Here is a 14,659-nt window from a genome sequence, read left to right as displayed (position 1 = left end):
TGCTTTACATTACGCTTACCGACTTTTGCTGCTTTTTTATGAAAATGTCTCGGCTCCCCACTTTTCAAAGTCTTAATTGATGGAAACCTTTGTAAGGGCTCTTTTGTGAATCACTAAACCTGTGCTTGTAAGAAGTGTTTAAAAATATATTTCACTCAGAGTTCAGAGCTCAATGTTACGAGTGTTTAATAGAAACTCTACTATATCTAGCAACTATAGTCAAATCGTGTGCAAAATCACAGTGGTTACTGAAACAAAAATATATCTGATGCCTGTTCGCTCTCTGCAACAATAACTTTGAAGAATGAATCAATTAGAAAATGTACGGTTTGTTATAATTTAAGACTTCCATTAATACTTCAAAAGTTGATTTTTTTGTCAGTTTTATTTTTTTATTTGAAATTCACATATTTCACTCTTTGATTTTTTTCTATCAACCATCTTTTTTGCACTGTTTTCGTAGCATGTTTTGAAATATATCAAACAAGTCAAGCACTGCAACATTCACTATTTGTTATATTGTATTCATAACAGTTCCTCTTCAGTAAATGGAATTACGTGAATTTGCATTTTGTATTCGTATTTACTACTGCGATGTTTTATATGATGTTCTCAACAACTGCAGAAGAGATTTATCATTGAATGGCTAAAGGTTATATTATAATATTATTGTTTCTTTGAAAATACTCATCTGGTCCTAACTACAAACAAACCTTTTTGTAAAATTCACAAACTGTGATAATATGCATTTAGATACTTTTAATGTTTTGAAATTATGTTTACGTATATATACTTGTTGGAGCAAAAAAGAAATCAATGCTGCTATCTGGATCTAACGCCAATCATCATGGCAAACTGATTCCAGAACAGTTCAATAGTTTTTAATTTTTGTCCTTATTGATGATTCACAGCTTCTCAAAGTTGACTCTATTAAAAAAGTTTAATGTTTTTGGAGAAAATCTTTTTGTTGGAGTACATGATGTGTTGGTCGTTTTATGTTAATAGAATTATTCGTCTGAAAATGGTCATCCGATGCTAACTACTAATAACCTTCTTATAAAAATTACAAACCGTGATAATATGCATTAAAATATTTAAAATACTTTAGATTTATTTTTCCATGTTATTGCTTACATATTTATACTTGTTGGAGTGAAACACAACTTATTGCTACTTTCTGGATCCAATAATCACCATGCTAAAATTCTCCCAGGAAGATTCGATAGCTTTTAGTTTTTATACTTATTTATGACTTACAGCTTCTCAAAGTTGACTCTATTAGAAGAGCTTGGCCTTTCTAGAAATAACTTTTCTAGTGGACTATCAGATGTGTTTGGTGATCTTGGTAACTTAAAAAAGCTGAACCTTGATACATGCAAGCTAACAACTCTACCAGAAACGTGAGTAACATTTACAGAATGTTAATGCTTCCAGCTATCATTCTATAAATTGTAAAATATAGTTGTCGTCATAGTGCTCTACATTACGCTTACCGACTTTTGCTGCTTTTTTATGAGAATGTATCGGCTCTCCACTTTTCAAGGTCTTACTTGATGGAAACCTTCGTAAGGGCTCTTTTGTGAATCACTAAATCTGCGCTTGTAAGAAGTGTATAAAAATATATTTCACTCAGAGTTCAGAGGTCGATGTTACGAGTGTTCAATAGAAACTCTACTATATCTAGCAACTATAGTCAAATCGTGTGCAAAATCACACTGGTTACTGAAAAAAAATTATATCTGATGCCTGTTCGCTCTCCGCAACAATAACTTTGAAGAATGAATCAATTAGAAAATGTACGGTTTGTTATATTTTAAGACTTCCATTAATACTTCAAAAGTTGAATTTTTTGTCAGTTTTATTTTTTTATTTGAAATTCACATATTTCACTCTTTGATTTTTTTCTATCAACCATCTTTTTTGCACTGTTTTCGTAGCATGTTTTGAAATATATCAAACAAGTCAAGCACTGCAACATTCACTATTTGTTATATTGTATTCATAACAGTTCCTCTTCAGTAAATGGAATTACGTGAATTTGCACTTTGTATTCGTATTTACTACTGCGATGTTTTATATGATGTTCTCAACAACTGCAGAAGAGATTTATCATTGAATGGCTAAAGGTTATATTATAATGTTATTGTTTCTTTGAAAATATACATCTGGTCCTAACTACAAATAAACCTTTTTTGTAAAATTCACAAACTGTGATAATATGCATTTAGATACTTTTAATGTTTTGAAATTATGTTTACGTATATATACTTGTTGGAGCAAAAAACAAATCAATGCTGCTATCTGGATCTAACGCCAATCATCATGGCAAACTGATTCCAGGACGGTTCAATGATTTTTAATTTTTGTCTTTATTGATGATTACAAGCTTCTCAAAGTTGACTCAATTAAAAAAGCTTAATATTATTGGAGAAATTATTTTTGTTGGAGTACGCAATTTGTTGGTCGTTTTATGTTAATATAATAATTCCTCTGAAAAGGGTCATCTGGTGCCAACTACTAATAACCTTCTTATAAAAATTACAAACCATAATAATATGCATTAAAATATTTAAAATACTTTAGATATATTTTTGCATGTTATTGCTTACATATTTATACTTGTTGGAGTAAAACACCACTTATTGCTACTTTCTGGATTTGATAATCACCATACCAAAATGCTCCCAGGAAGATTTGATAGCTTTTAGTTTTATACTTATTTATGATTTACAGCTTCTCAAAGTTGACTCTATTAGAAGAGCTTTACCTTTCTGAAAATAAATTTTCTAGTGGACTACCAGATGTGTTTGGTGGTCTTGGTAACTTAAAAAAACTGAACCTTCATGATTGCTGGCTAACATTTCTACCAGAAAGGTGAGTAACATCTACAGACTGTTAATGCTTCTATCTATCATTCCATTAAGTGTAAAATATAGTTGTCGTCAGAGTGCTTTACATTACGCTTACCGACTTTTGCTGCTTTTTTATTAAAATGTCTCAGCTCCCCACTTTTCATAGTCTTACTTGATGGAAACCTTTGTAAGGGCTCTTTTGTGAATCACTAAACCTGCGCTTGTAAGAAGTGTATAAAAATATATTTCACTCAGAGTTCAGAGCTCGATGTTACGAGTGTTTAATAGAAACTCTACTACATCTAGCGACTATAGTCAAATCGTGTGCAAAATCACAGTGGTTACTGAAACAAAATTATATCTGATGCCTGGTCGCTTTCTGCAACAATAACTTTAAAGATTGAATCAATCAAAAAACTTACAGTTTGTTATAATTTAAGACCTCCTTTAAAAATCAAAAGTTGATATTTTGTCAATTTAATTTTTTCATATGGAATTCACATGTTTCACTCATTGATTTTTTTCCATCAATCATCTATTTTGCACTGTTTTCATGGTGTTTTTAAATTTGTCAAACCAATCAAGCACTGTGACCTTAACTAATTGCTATGTTTTATTCACAACAATTCCTTATCAGTTAATGGATTTAGGTGAAATTGCATTTTGTATTCGTATTTACTACTGCAATGTTTTATATGATGTTCTCAACAACTGCAGAAGAGATTTATCATTGAATGGCTAAAGGTTATATTATAATATTATTGTTTCTTTGAAAATACTCTTCTGGTCCTAACTACAAATAAACCTTTTTGTAAAATTCACAAACTGTGATAATATGCATTTAGATACTTTTAATGTTTTGAAATTATATTTACATATATATACTTGTTTGAGCAAAAAACAAATCAATGCTGCTATCTGGATCTAACGCCAATCATCATGGCAAACTGATTCCAGGACGGTTCAATAATTTTTAATTTTTGTCTTTATTGATGATTACAAGCTTCTCAAAGTTGACTCAATTGAAAAAGCTTAATATTTTTGGAGAAATTTTTTTTGTTTGAGTACGCAATGTGTTGGTCGTTTTATGTTAATATAATTATTCCTCTGAAAAGGGTCATCTGGTGCTAACTACTAATAACCTTCTTATAAAAATTACAAACCGTGATAATATGCATCGAAATATTTGAAATACTTTAGATTTATTTTTGCATGTTCTTGCTTACATATTTATACTTGTTGGAGTGAAACACCACTTATTGCTACTTTCTGGATTTAATAATCAACATGCCGAAATTCTCTCAGAAAGATTTGATAGCTTTTAGTTTTTATACTTATTTATGACTTACAGCTTCTCAAAGTTGACTCGACTAGAAGAGCTTGGCCTTTCTAGAAATAATTTTTCTAGTGGACTATCAGATGTGTTTGGTGATCTTGGTAACTTAAAAAAGCTGAACCTTGATATATGCAAGCTAAGATCTCTACCAGAAACGTGAGTAACATTTACAGAATGTTAATGCTTCCAGCTATCATTCTATAAATTGTAAAATATAGTTGTCGTCATAGTGCTCTACATTACGCTTACCGACTTTTGCTGCTTTTTTATGAGAATGTATTGGCTCTCCACTTTTCAAGGTCTTACTTGATGGAAACCTTTGTAAGGGCTGTTTTGTGAATCACTAAACCTGCGCTTGTAAGAAGTGTATAAAAATATATTTCACTCAGAGTTCAGAGCTCGATGTTACGAGTGTTTAATAGAAACTCTACTATATCTAGCAACTATAGTCAAATCGTGTGCAAAATCACAGTGGTTACTGAAACAAAATTATATCTGATGCCTGTTCGCTCTCTGCAACAATAACTTTGAAGAATGAATCAATTAGAAAATGTACGGTTTGTTATAATTTAAGACTTCCATTAATACTTCAAAAGTTGATTTTTTTGTCAGTTTTATTTTTTTATTTGAAATTCACATATTTCACTCTTTGATTTTTTTCTATCAACCATCTTTTTTGCACTGTTTTCGTAGCATGTTTTGAAATATATCAAACAAGTCAAGCACTGCAACATTCACTATTTGTTATATTGTATTCATAACAGTTCCTCTTCAGTAAATGGATTTACGTGAATTTGCATTTTGTATTCGTATTTACTACTGCGATGTTTTATATGATGTTCTCAACAACTGCAAAAGAGATTTATCATTGAATGGCTAAAGGTTATATTATAATGTTATCGTTTCTTTGAAAATATACATCTGGGCCTAACTACAAATAAACCTTTTTGTAAAATTCACAAACTGTGATAATATGCATTTAGATACTTTTAATGTTTTGAAATTATGTTTACGTATATATACTTGTTGGAGCAAAAAACAAATCAATGCTGCTATCTGGATCTAACGCCAATCATCATGGCAAACTGATTCCAGGACGGTTCAATGATTTTTAATTTTTGTCTTTATTGATGATTACAAGCTTCTCAAAGTTGACTGAATTAAAAAAGCTTAATATTTTTGGAGAGATTTTTTTTGTTGGAGTACCAGATGTGTTGGTGGTTTTATGTTAATATAATAATTTCTCTGAAAAGGGTCATCTGGTGCCAACTACTAATAACCTTCTTATAAAAATTACAAACCGTGATAATATGCATCGAAATATTTAAAATACTTTAGATATATTTTTGCATGTTATTGCTTACATATTTATACTTGTTGGAGTAAAACACCACTTATTGCTACTTTCTGGATTTGATAATCACCATACCAAAATGCTCCCAGGAAGATTTGATAGCTTTTAGTTTTATTCTTATTTATGATTTACAGCTTCTCAAAGTTGACTCTATTAGAAGAGCTTTACCTTTCTAGAAATAAATTTTCTAGTGGACTATCAGATGTGTTTGGTGATCTTGGTAACTTAAAAAAACTGAACCTTCATGATTGCTGGCTAACATTTCTACCAGAAAGGTGAGTAACATCTACAGACTGTTAATGCTTCTATCTATCATTCCATTAAGTGTAAAATATAGTTGTCGTCAGAGTGCTTTACATTACGCTTACCGACTTTTGCTGCTTTTTTATTAAAATGTCTCAGCTCCCCACTTTTTATAGTCTTACTTAATGGAAACCTTTGTAAGGGCTGTTTTGTGAATCACTAAACCTGCGCTTGTAAGAAGTGTATAAAAATATATTTCACTCAGAGTTCAGAGCTCGATGTTACGAGTGTTTAATAGAAACTCTACTACATCTAGCGACTATAGTCAAATCGTGTGCAAAATCACAGTGGTTACTGAAACAAAATTATATCTGATGCCTGGTCGCTTTCTGCAACAATAACTTTAAAGATTGAATCAATCAAAAAACTTACAGTTTGTTATAATTTAAGACCTCCATTAAAAATCAAAAGTTGATTTTTTGTCAGTTTAATTTTTTCATATGGAATTCACATGTTTCACTCATTGATTTTTTTTCCATCAATCATCTATTTTGCACTGTTTTCATGGTGTTTTTAAATTTGTCAAACCAATCAAGCACTGTGACCTTAACTAATTGCTATGTTTTATTCACAACAATTCCTCATCAGTAAATGGATTTAGGTGAATTTGCATTTTGTATTCGTATTTACTACTGCGATGTTTTATATGATGTTCTCAACAACTGCAGAAGAGATTTATCATTGAATGGCTAAAGGTTATATGCAAATATTATTGTTCATTTGAAAATACTCATCTGGTCCTAACTACAAATAAACCTTTTTGTAAAATTCACAAACTGTGATAATATGTAATTAGATACTTTTAATGTTTTGAAATTATCGTTACATATATGTACTTGTTTGAGCAAAAAACAAATCAATGCTGCTATCTGGATCTAACGCCAATCATCACGCCAAACTGATTCCAGGACGGTTCAATATTTTTTAGTTTTTGTCCTTATTGATGATTCACAGCTTCTCAAAGTTAACTCAATTAAAAAAGCTTAATATTTTTGGAAAAAAATTTTTTTGTTGGAGAACACGATGTGTTGGTGGTTTTATGTTAATATAATAATTCCTCTGAAAAGGGTCATCTGGTGCTAACTACTAACAACCTTATTATAAAAATTACAAACCGTGATAATATGCATTAAAATATTTAAAATACTTTAGATTTAGTTTTGCATGTTCTTGCTTACATATTTATACTTGTTGGAGTGAAACACCAATTATTGCTACTTTCTGGATTTGATAATCACCATACCAAAATGCTCCCAGGAAGATTTGATAGCTTTTAGTTTTATTCTTATTTATGATTTACAGCTTCTCAGAGTTGACTCGACTAGAAGAGCTTGGCCTTTCTAGAAATAACTTTTCTAGTGGACTATCAGATGTGTTTGGTGATCTTGGTAACTTAAAAAAGCTGAACCTTGATATATGCAAGCTAATATCTCTACCAGAAACGTCAGTAACATTCACAGAATGTTAATGCTTCCAGCTATGATTCTATAAATTGTAAAATATAGTTGTCGTCAGAGTGCTTTACATTACGCTTACCGACTTTTGCTGCTTTTTTATGAAAATGTCTCGGCTCCCCACTTTTCAAAGTCTTAATTGATGGAAACCTTTGTAAGGGCTCTTTTGTGAATCACTAAACCTGTGCTTGTAAGAAGTGTTTAAAAATATATTTCACTCAGAGTTCAGAGCTCAATGTTACGAGTGTTTAATAGAAACTCTACTATATCTAGCGACTATAGTCAAATCGTGTGCAAAATCACAGTGGTTACTGAAACAAAAATATATCTGATGCCTGTTCGCTCTCTGCAACAATAACTTTGAAGAATGAATCAATTAGAAAATGTACGGTTTGTTATAATTTAAGACTTCCATTAATACTTCAAAAGTTGATTTTTTTGTCAGTTTTATTTTTTTATTTGAAATTCACATATTTCACTCCTTGATTTTTTTCTATCAACCATCTTTTTTGCACTGTTTTCGTAGCATGTTTTGAAATATATCAAACAAGTCAAGCACTGCAACATTCACTATTTGTTATATTGTATTCATAACAGTTCCTCTTCAGTAAATGGAATTACGTGAATTTGCATTTTGTATTCGTATTTACTACTGCGATGTTTTATATGATGTTCTCAACAACTGCAGAAGAGATTTATCATTGAATGGCTAAAGGTTATATTATAATATTATTGTTTCTTTGAAAATACTCATCTGGTCCTAACTACAAATAAACCTTTTTGTAAAATTCACAAACTGTGATAATATGCATTTAGATACTTTTAATGTTTTGAAATTATGTTTACGTATATATACTTGTTGGAGCAAAAAACAAATCAATGCTGCTATCTGGATCTAACGCCAATCATCATGGCAAACTGATTCCAGGATGGTTCAATGATTTTTAATTTTTGTCTTTATTGATGATTACAAGCTTCTCAAAGTTGACTCAATTAAAAAAGCTTAATATTTTTGGAGAAATTTTTTTTGTTGGAGTACGCAATGTGTTGGTCGTTTTATGTTAATATAATAATTCCTCTGAAAAGGGTCATCTGGTGCCAACTACTAATAACCTTCTTATCAAAATTACAAACCGTGATAATATGCATTGAAATATTTAAAATACTTTAGATCTATTTTTGCATGTTATTGCTTACATGTTTATACTTGTTGGAGTAAACCACCACTTATTGCTACTTTCTGGATTTGATAATCACCATACCAAAATGCTCCCAGGAAGATTTGATAGCTTTTAGTTTTATTCTTATTTATGATTTACAGCATCTCAAAGTTGACTCTATTAGAAGAGCTTTACCTTTCTAGAAATAAATTTTCTAGTGGACTACCAGATGTGTTTGGTGGTCTTGGTAACTTAAAAAAACTGAACCTTCATGATTGCTGGCTAACATTTCTACCAGAAAGGTGAGTAACATCTACAGACTGTTAATGCTTCTATCTATCATTCCATTAAGTGTAAAATATAGTTGTCGTCATAGTGCTCTACATTACGCTTACCGACTTTTGCTGCTTTTTTATTAAAATGTCTCAGCTCCCCACTTTTCATAGTCTTACTTGATGGAAACCTTTGTAAGGGCTCTTTTGTGAATCACTAAACCTGCGCTTGTAAGAAGTGTATAAAAATATATTTCACTCAGAGTTCAGAGCTCGATGTTACGAGTGTTTAATAGAAACTCTACTATATCTAGCAACTATAGTCAAATCGTGTGCAAAATCACAGTGGTTACTGAAACAAAATTATATCTGATGCCTGTTCGCTCTCTGCAACAATAACTTTGAAGAATGAATCAATTAGAAGCTTTACAGTTTGTTGTAACTTAAGACTTCCATTAATACTTCAAGGTTGATTTTTTTGTCAGTTTAATTTTTTTATTTGAAATTCACATATTTCACTCCTTGATTTTTTTCTATCAACCATCTTTTTTTGCACTGTTTTCGTAGTATTTTTTGAAATATATCAAACAAGTCAAGCACTGCAACATTCACTATTTGTTATATTGTATTCATAACAGTTCCTCTTCAGTAAATGGATTTACGTGAATTTGCATTTTGTATTCGTATTTACTACTGCGATGTTTTATATGATGTTCTCAACAACTGCAGAAGAGAATTATCATTGAATGGCTAAAGGTTATACGCTAATATTATTGTTTCTTTGAAAATACCCATCTGGTTTTAACTACAAATAAACCTTTTTGTAAAATTCACAAACTGTGATAATATGCATTTAGATACTTTTAATGTTTTGAAATTATATTTACGTACATATACTTGTTTGAGCAAAAAACAAATCAATGCTGCTATCTGGATCTAACGCCAATCATCATGGCAAACTGGTTCCAGAACAGTTCAATAGTTTTTAATTTTTGTCCTTATTGATGATTCACAGCTTCTCAAAGTTGACTCTATTAAAAAAGTTTAATGTTTTTGGAGAAAATCTTTTTGTTGGAGTACATGATGTGTTGGTCGTTTTATGTTAATAGAATTATTCGTCTGAAAATGGTCATCCGATGCTAACTACTAATAACCTTCTTATAAAAATTACAAACCGTGATAATATGCATTAAAATATTTAAAATACTTTAGATTTATTTTTCCATGTTATTGCTTACATATTTATACTTGTTGGAGTGAAACACAACTTATTGCTACTTTCTGGATCCAATAATCACCATGCTAAAATTCTCCCAGGAAGATTCGATAGCTTTTAGTTTTTATACTTATTTATGACTTACAGCTTCTCAAAGTTGACTCGACTAGAAGAGCTTAGTCTTTCTAGAAATAACTTTTCTAGTGGACTATCAGATGTGTTTGGTGATCTTGGTAACTTAAAAAAGCTGAACCTTGATACATGCAAGCTAACAACTCTACCAGAAACGTGAGTAACATTTACAGAATGTTAATGCTTCCAGCTATCATTCTATAAATTGTAAAATATAGTTGTCGTCATAGTGCTCTACATTACGCTTACCGACTTTTGCTGCTTTTTTATGAGAATGTATCGGCTCTCCACTTTTCAAGGTCTTACTTGATGGAAACCTTTGTAAGGGCTCTTTTGTGAATCACTAAATCTGCGCTTGTAAGAAGTGTATAAAAATATATTTCACTCAGAGTTCAGAGCTCGATGTTACGAGTGTTTAATAGAAACTCTACTATATCTAGCAACTATAGTCAAATCGTGTGCAAAATCACACTGGTTACTGAAAAAAAATTATATCTGATGCCTGTTCGCTCTCTGCAACAATAACTTTGAAGAATGAATCAATTAGAAAATGTACGGTTTGTTATAATTTAAGACTTCCATTAATACTTCAAAAGTTGAATTTTTTGTCAGTTTTATTTTTTTATTTGAAATTCACATATTTCACTCTTTGATTTTTTTCTATCAACCATCTTTTTTGCACTGTTTTCGTAGCATGTTTTGAAATATATCAAACAAGTCAAGCACTGCAACATTCACTATTTGTTATATTGTATTCATAACAGTTCCTCTTCAGTAAATGGAATTACGTGAATTTGCATTTTGTATTCGTATTTACTACTGCGATGTTTTATATGATGTTCTCAACAACTGCAGAAGAGATTTATCATTGAATGGCTAAAGGTTATATTATAATGTTATTGTTTCTTTGAAAATATACATCTGGTCCTAACTACAAATAAACCTTTTTTGTAAAATTCACAAACTGTGATAATATGCATTTAGATACTTTTAATGTTTTGAAATTATGTTTACGTATATATACTTGTTGGAGCAAAAAACAAATCAATGCTGCTATCTGGATCTAACGCCAATCATCATGGCAAACTGATTCCAGGACGGTTCAATGATTTTTAATTTTTGTCTTTATTGATGATTACAAGCTTCTCAAAGTTGACTCAATTAAAAAAGCTTAATATTATTGGAGAAATTTTTTTTGTTGGAGTACGCAATTTGTTGGTCGTTTTATGTTAATATAATAATTCCTCTGAAAAGGGTCATCTGGTGCCAACTACTAATAACCTTCTTATAAAATTTACAAACCATAATAATATGCATTAAAATATTTAAAATACTTTAGATCTATTTTTGCATGTTATTGCTTACATATTTATACTTGTTGGAGTAAAACACCACTTATTGCTACTTTCTGGATTTGATAATCACCATACCAAAATGCTCCCAGGAAGATTTGATAGCTTTTAGCTTTATACTTATTTATGATTTACAGCTTCTCAAAGTTGACTCTATTAGAAGAGCTTTACCTTTCTGAAAATAACTTTTCTAGTGGACTATCAGATGTGTTTGGTGATCTTGGTAACTTAAAAAAACTGAACCTTCATGATTGCTGGCTAACATTTCTACCAGAAAGGTGAGTAACATCTACAGACTGTTAATGCTTCTATCTATCATTCCATTAAGTGTAAAATATAGTTGTCGTCAGAGTGCTTTACATTACGCTTACCGACTTTTGCTGCTTTTTTATTAAAATGTCTCAGCTCCCCACTTTTCATAGTCTTACTTGATGGAAACCTTTGTAAGGGCTCTTTTGTGAATCACTAAACCTGCGCTTGTAAGAAGTGTATAAAAATATATTTCACTCAGAGTTCAGAGCTCGATGTTACGAGTGTTTAATAGAAACTCTACTACATCTAGCGACTATAGTCAAATCGTGTGCAAAATCACAGTGGTTACTGAAACAAAATTATATCTGATGCCTGGTCGCTTTCTGCAACAATAACTTTAAAGATTGAATCAATCAAAAAACTTACAGTTTGTTATAATTTAAGACCTCCATTAAAAATCAAAAGTTGATTTTTTGTCAGTTTAATTTTTTCATATGGAATTCACATGTTTCACTCATTGATTTTTTTTCAATCAATCATCTATTTTGCACTGTTTTCATGGTGTTTTTAAATTTGTCAAACCAATCAAGCACTGTGACCTTAACTAATTGCTATGTTTTATTCACAACAATTCCTTATCAGTAAATGGATTTAGGTGAATTTGCATTTTGTATTCGTATTTACTACTGCGATGTTTTATATGATGTTCTCAACAACTGCAGAAGAGATTTATCATTGAATGGCTAAAGGTTATATGCAAATATTATTGTTCATTTGAAAATACTCATCTGGTCCTAACTACAAATAAACCTTTTTGTAAAATTCACAAACTGTGATAATATGTAATTAGATACTTTTGATGTTTTGAAATTATCGTTACATATATGTACTTGTTTGAGCAAAAAACAACTCATTGCTGCTATCTGGATCTAACGCCAATCATCACACCAAACTGATTCCAGGACGATTCAATATTTCTTAGTTTTTGTCCTTATTGATGATTCACAGCTTCTCAAAGTTAACTCAATTAAAAAAGCTTAATATTTTTGGAGAATTTTTTTTTGTTGGAGAAAACGATGTGTTGGTGGTTTTATGTTAATATAATAATTCCTCTGAAAAGGGTCATCTGGTGCTAACTACTAATAACCTTATTATAAAAATTACAAACCGTGATAATATGCATTAAAATATTTAAAATACTTTAGATTTAGTTTTGAATGTTCTTGCTTACATATTTATACTTGTTGGAGTGAAACACCACTTATTGCTACTTTCTGGATTTGATAATCACCATTCCAAAATTCCCCCAGGAAGATTTGATAGCTTTTAGTTGTTATACTTATTTATGACTTACAGCTTCTCAGAGTTGACTCGACTAGAAGAGCTTGGCCTTTCTAGAAATAACTTTTCTAGTGGACTATCAGATGTGTTTGGTGATCTTGGTAACTTAAAAAAGCTGAACCTTGATATATGCAAGCTAACATCTCTACCAGAAACGTGAGTAACATTCACAGAATGTTAATGCTTCCAGCTATGATTCTATAAATTGTAAAATATAGTTGTCGTCAGAGTGCTTTACATTACGCTTACCGACTTTTGCTGTTTTTTTATGAAAATGTCTCGGCTCCCCACTTTTCAAAGTCTTAATTGATGGAAACCTTTGTAAGGGCTGTTTTGTGAATCACTAAACCTGTGCTTGTAAGAAGTGTTTAAAAATATATTTCACTCAGAGTTCAGAGCTCAATGTTACGAGTGTTTAATAGAAACTGTACTATATCTAGCAACTATAATCAAATCGTGCTCAAAATCACAGTGGTTACTGAAACAAAATTATATCTGATGCCTGGTCGCTCTCTGCAACAACCACTTTAAAAAAACGAATCAATTAGAGACTTTACAGTTTGTTGTAACTTAAGACTTCCATTAATACTTCAAGGTTGATTTTTTTGTCAGTTTAATTTTTTTGTTTGAAATTCACATATTTCACTCCTTGATTTTTTTCTATCAACCATCTTTTTTTGCACTGTTTTCATAGTATTTTTTGAAATATATCAAACAAGTCAAGCACTGCAACATTCACTATTTGTTATATTGTATTCATAACAGTTCCTCTTCAGTAAATGGATTTACGTGAATTTGCATTTTGTATTCGTATTTACTACTGCGATGTTTTATATGATGTTCTCAACAACTGCAGAAGAGATTTATCATTGAATGGCTAAAGGTTATACGCTAATATTATTGTTTCTTTGAAAATACCCATCTGGTCTTAACTACAAATAAACCTTTTTGTAAAATTCACAAACTGTGATAATATGCATTTAGATACTTTTAATGTTTTGAAATTATATTTACGTACGTATACTTGTTTGAGCAAAAAACAAATCTATGCTGCTATCTGGATCTAACGCCAATCATCATGGCAAACTGATTCCAGAACAGTTCAATAGTTTTTAGTTTTTGTCCTTATTGATGATTCACAGCTTCTCAAAGTTGACTCTATTAAAAAAGTTTAATGTTTTTGGAGAAAATCTTTTTGTTGGAGTACATGATGTGTTGGTCGTTTTATGTTAATAGAATTATTCGTCTGAAAATGGTCATCCGATGCTAACTACTAATAACCTTCTTATAAAAATTACAAACCGTGATAATATGAATTAAAATATTTAAAATACTTTAGATTTATTTTTCCATGTTATTGCTTACATATTTATACTTGTTGGAGTGAAACACAACTTATTGCTACTTTCTGGATCCAGTAATCACCATGCTAAAATTCTCCCAGGAAGATTCGATAGCTTTTAGTTTTTATACTTATTTATGACTTACAGCTTCTCAAAGTTGACTCGACTAGAAGAGCTTGGTCTTTCTAGAAATAACTTTTCTAGTGGACTATCAGATGTGTTTGGTGATCTTGGTAACTTAAAAAAGCTGAACCTTGATACATGCAAGCTAACATCTCTACCAGAAACGTGA

At 30.7% G+C, this 14,659-nt stretch overlaps 1 protein-coding gene across 1 annotated transcript in view; it reads left to right on the top strand.

Annotated features, from left to right (window-relative positions):
- LOC137398239 (leucine-rich repeat protein SHOC-2-like) overlaps positions 1–14,659 on the top strand; it is a 29,707-nt gene extending 15,048 nt beyond the window's left edge. Inside the window, exons 9-18 of the mRNA XM_068084347.1 lie at positions 1,260–1,400; positions 2,734–2,874; positions 4,204–4,344; positions 5,677–5,817; positions 7,148–7,288; positions 8,621–8,761; positions 10,095–10,235; positions 11,569–11,709; positions 13,040–13,180; positions 14,515–14,659. Coding sequence (XP_067940448.1) covers positions 1,260–1,400; positions 2,734–2,874; positions 4,204–4,344; positions 5,677–5,817; positions 7,148–7,288; positions 8,621–8,761; positions 10,095–10,235; positions 11,569–11,709; positions 13,040–13,180; positions 14,515–14,659 — 1,414 coding nt within the window. The remainder of the gene's footprint in view (positions 1–1,259; positions 1,401–2,733; positions 2,875–4,203; positions 4,345–5,676; positions 5,818–7,147; positions 7,289–8,620; positions 8,762–10,094; positions 10,236–11,568; positions 11,710–13,039; positions 13,181–14,514) is intronic.

Source organism: Watersipora subatra, chromosome 6 (assembly GCF_963576615.1).
Source record: "Watersipora subatra chromosome 6, tzWatSuba1.1, whole genome shotgun sequence".
NCBI lineage: Eukaryota > Metazoa > Bryozoa > Gymnolaemata > Cheilostomatida > Watersiporidae > Watersipora > Watersipora subatra.
The sequence above is the reverse complement of the archived record's forward strand: the minus strand, read 5'-3'. Positions and strand labels throughout refer to the sequence as shown.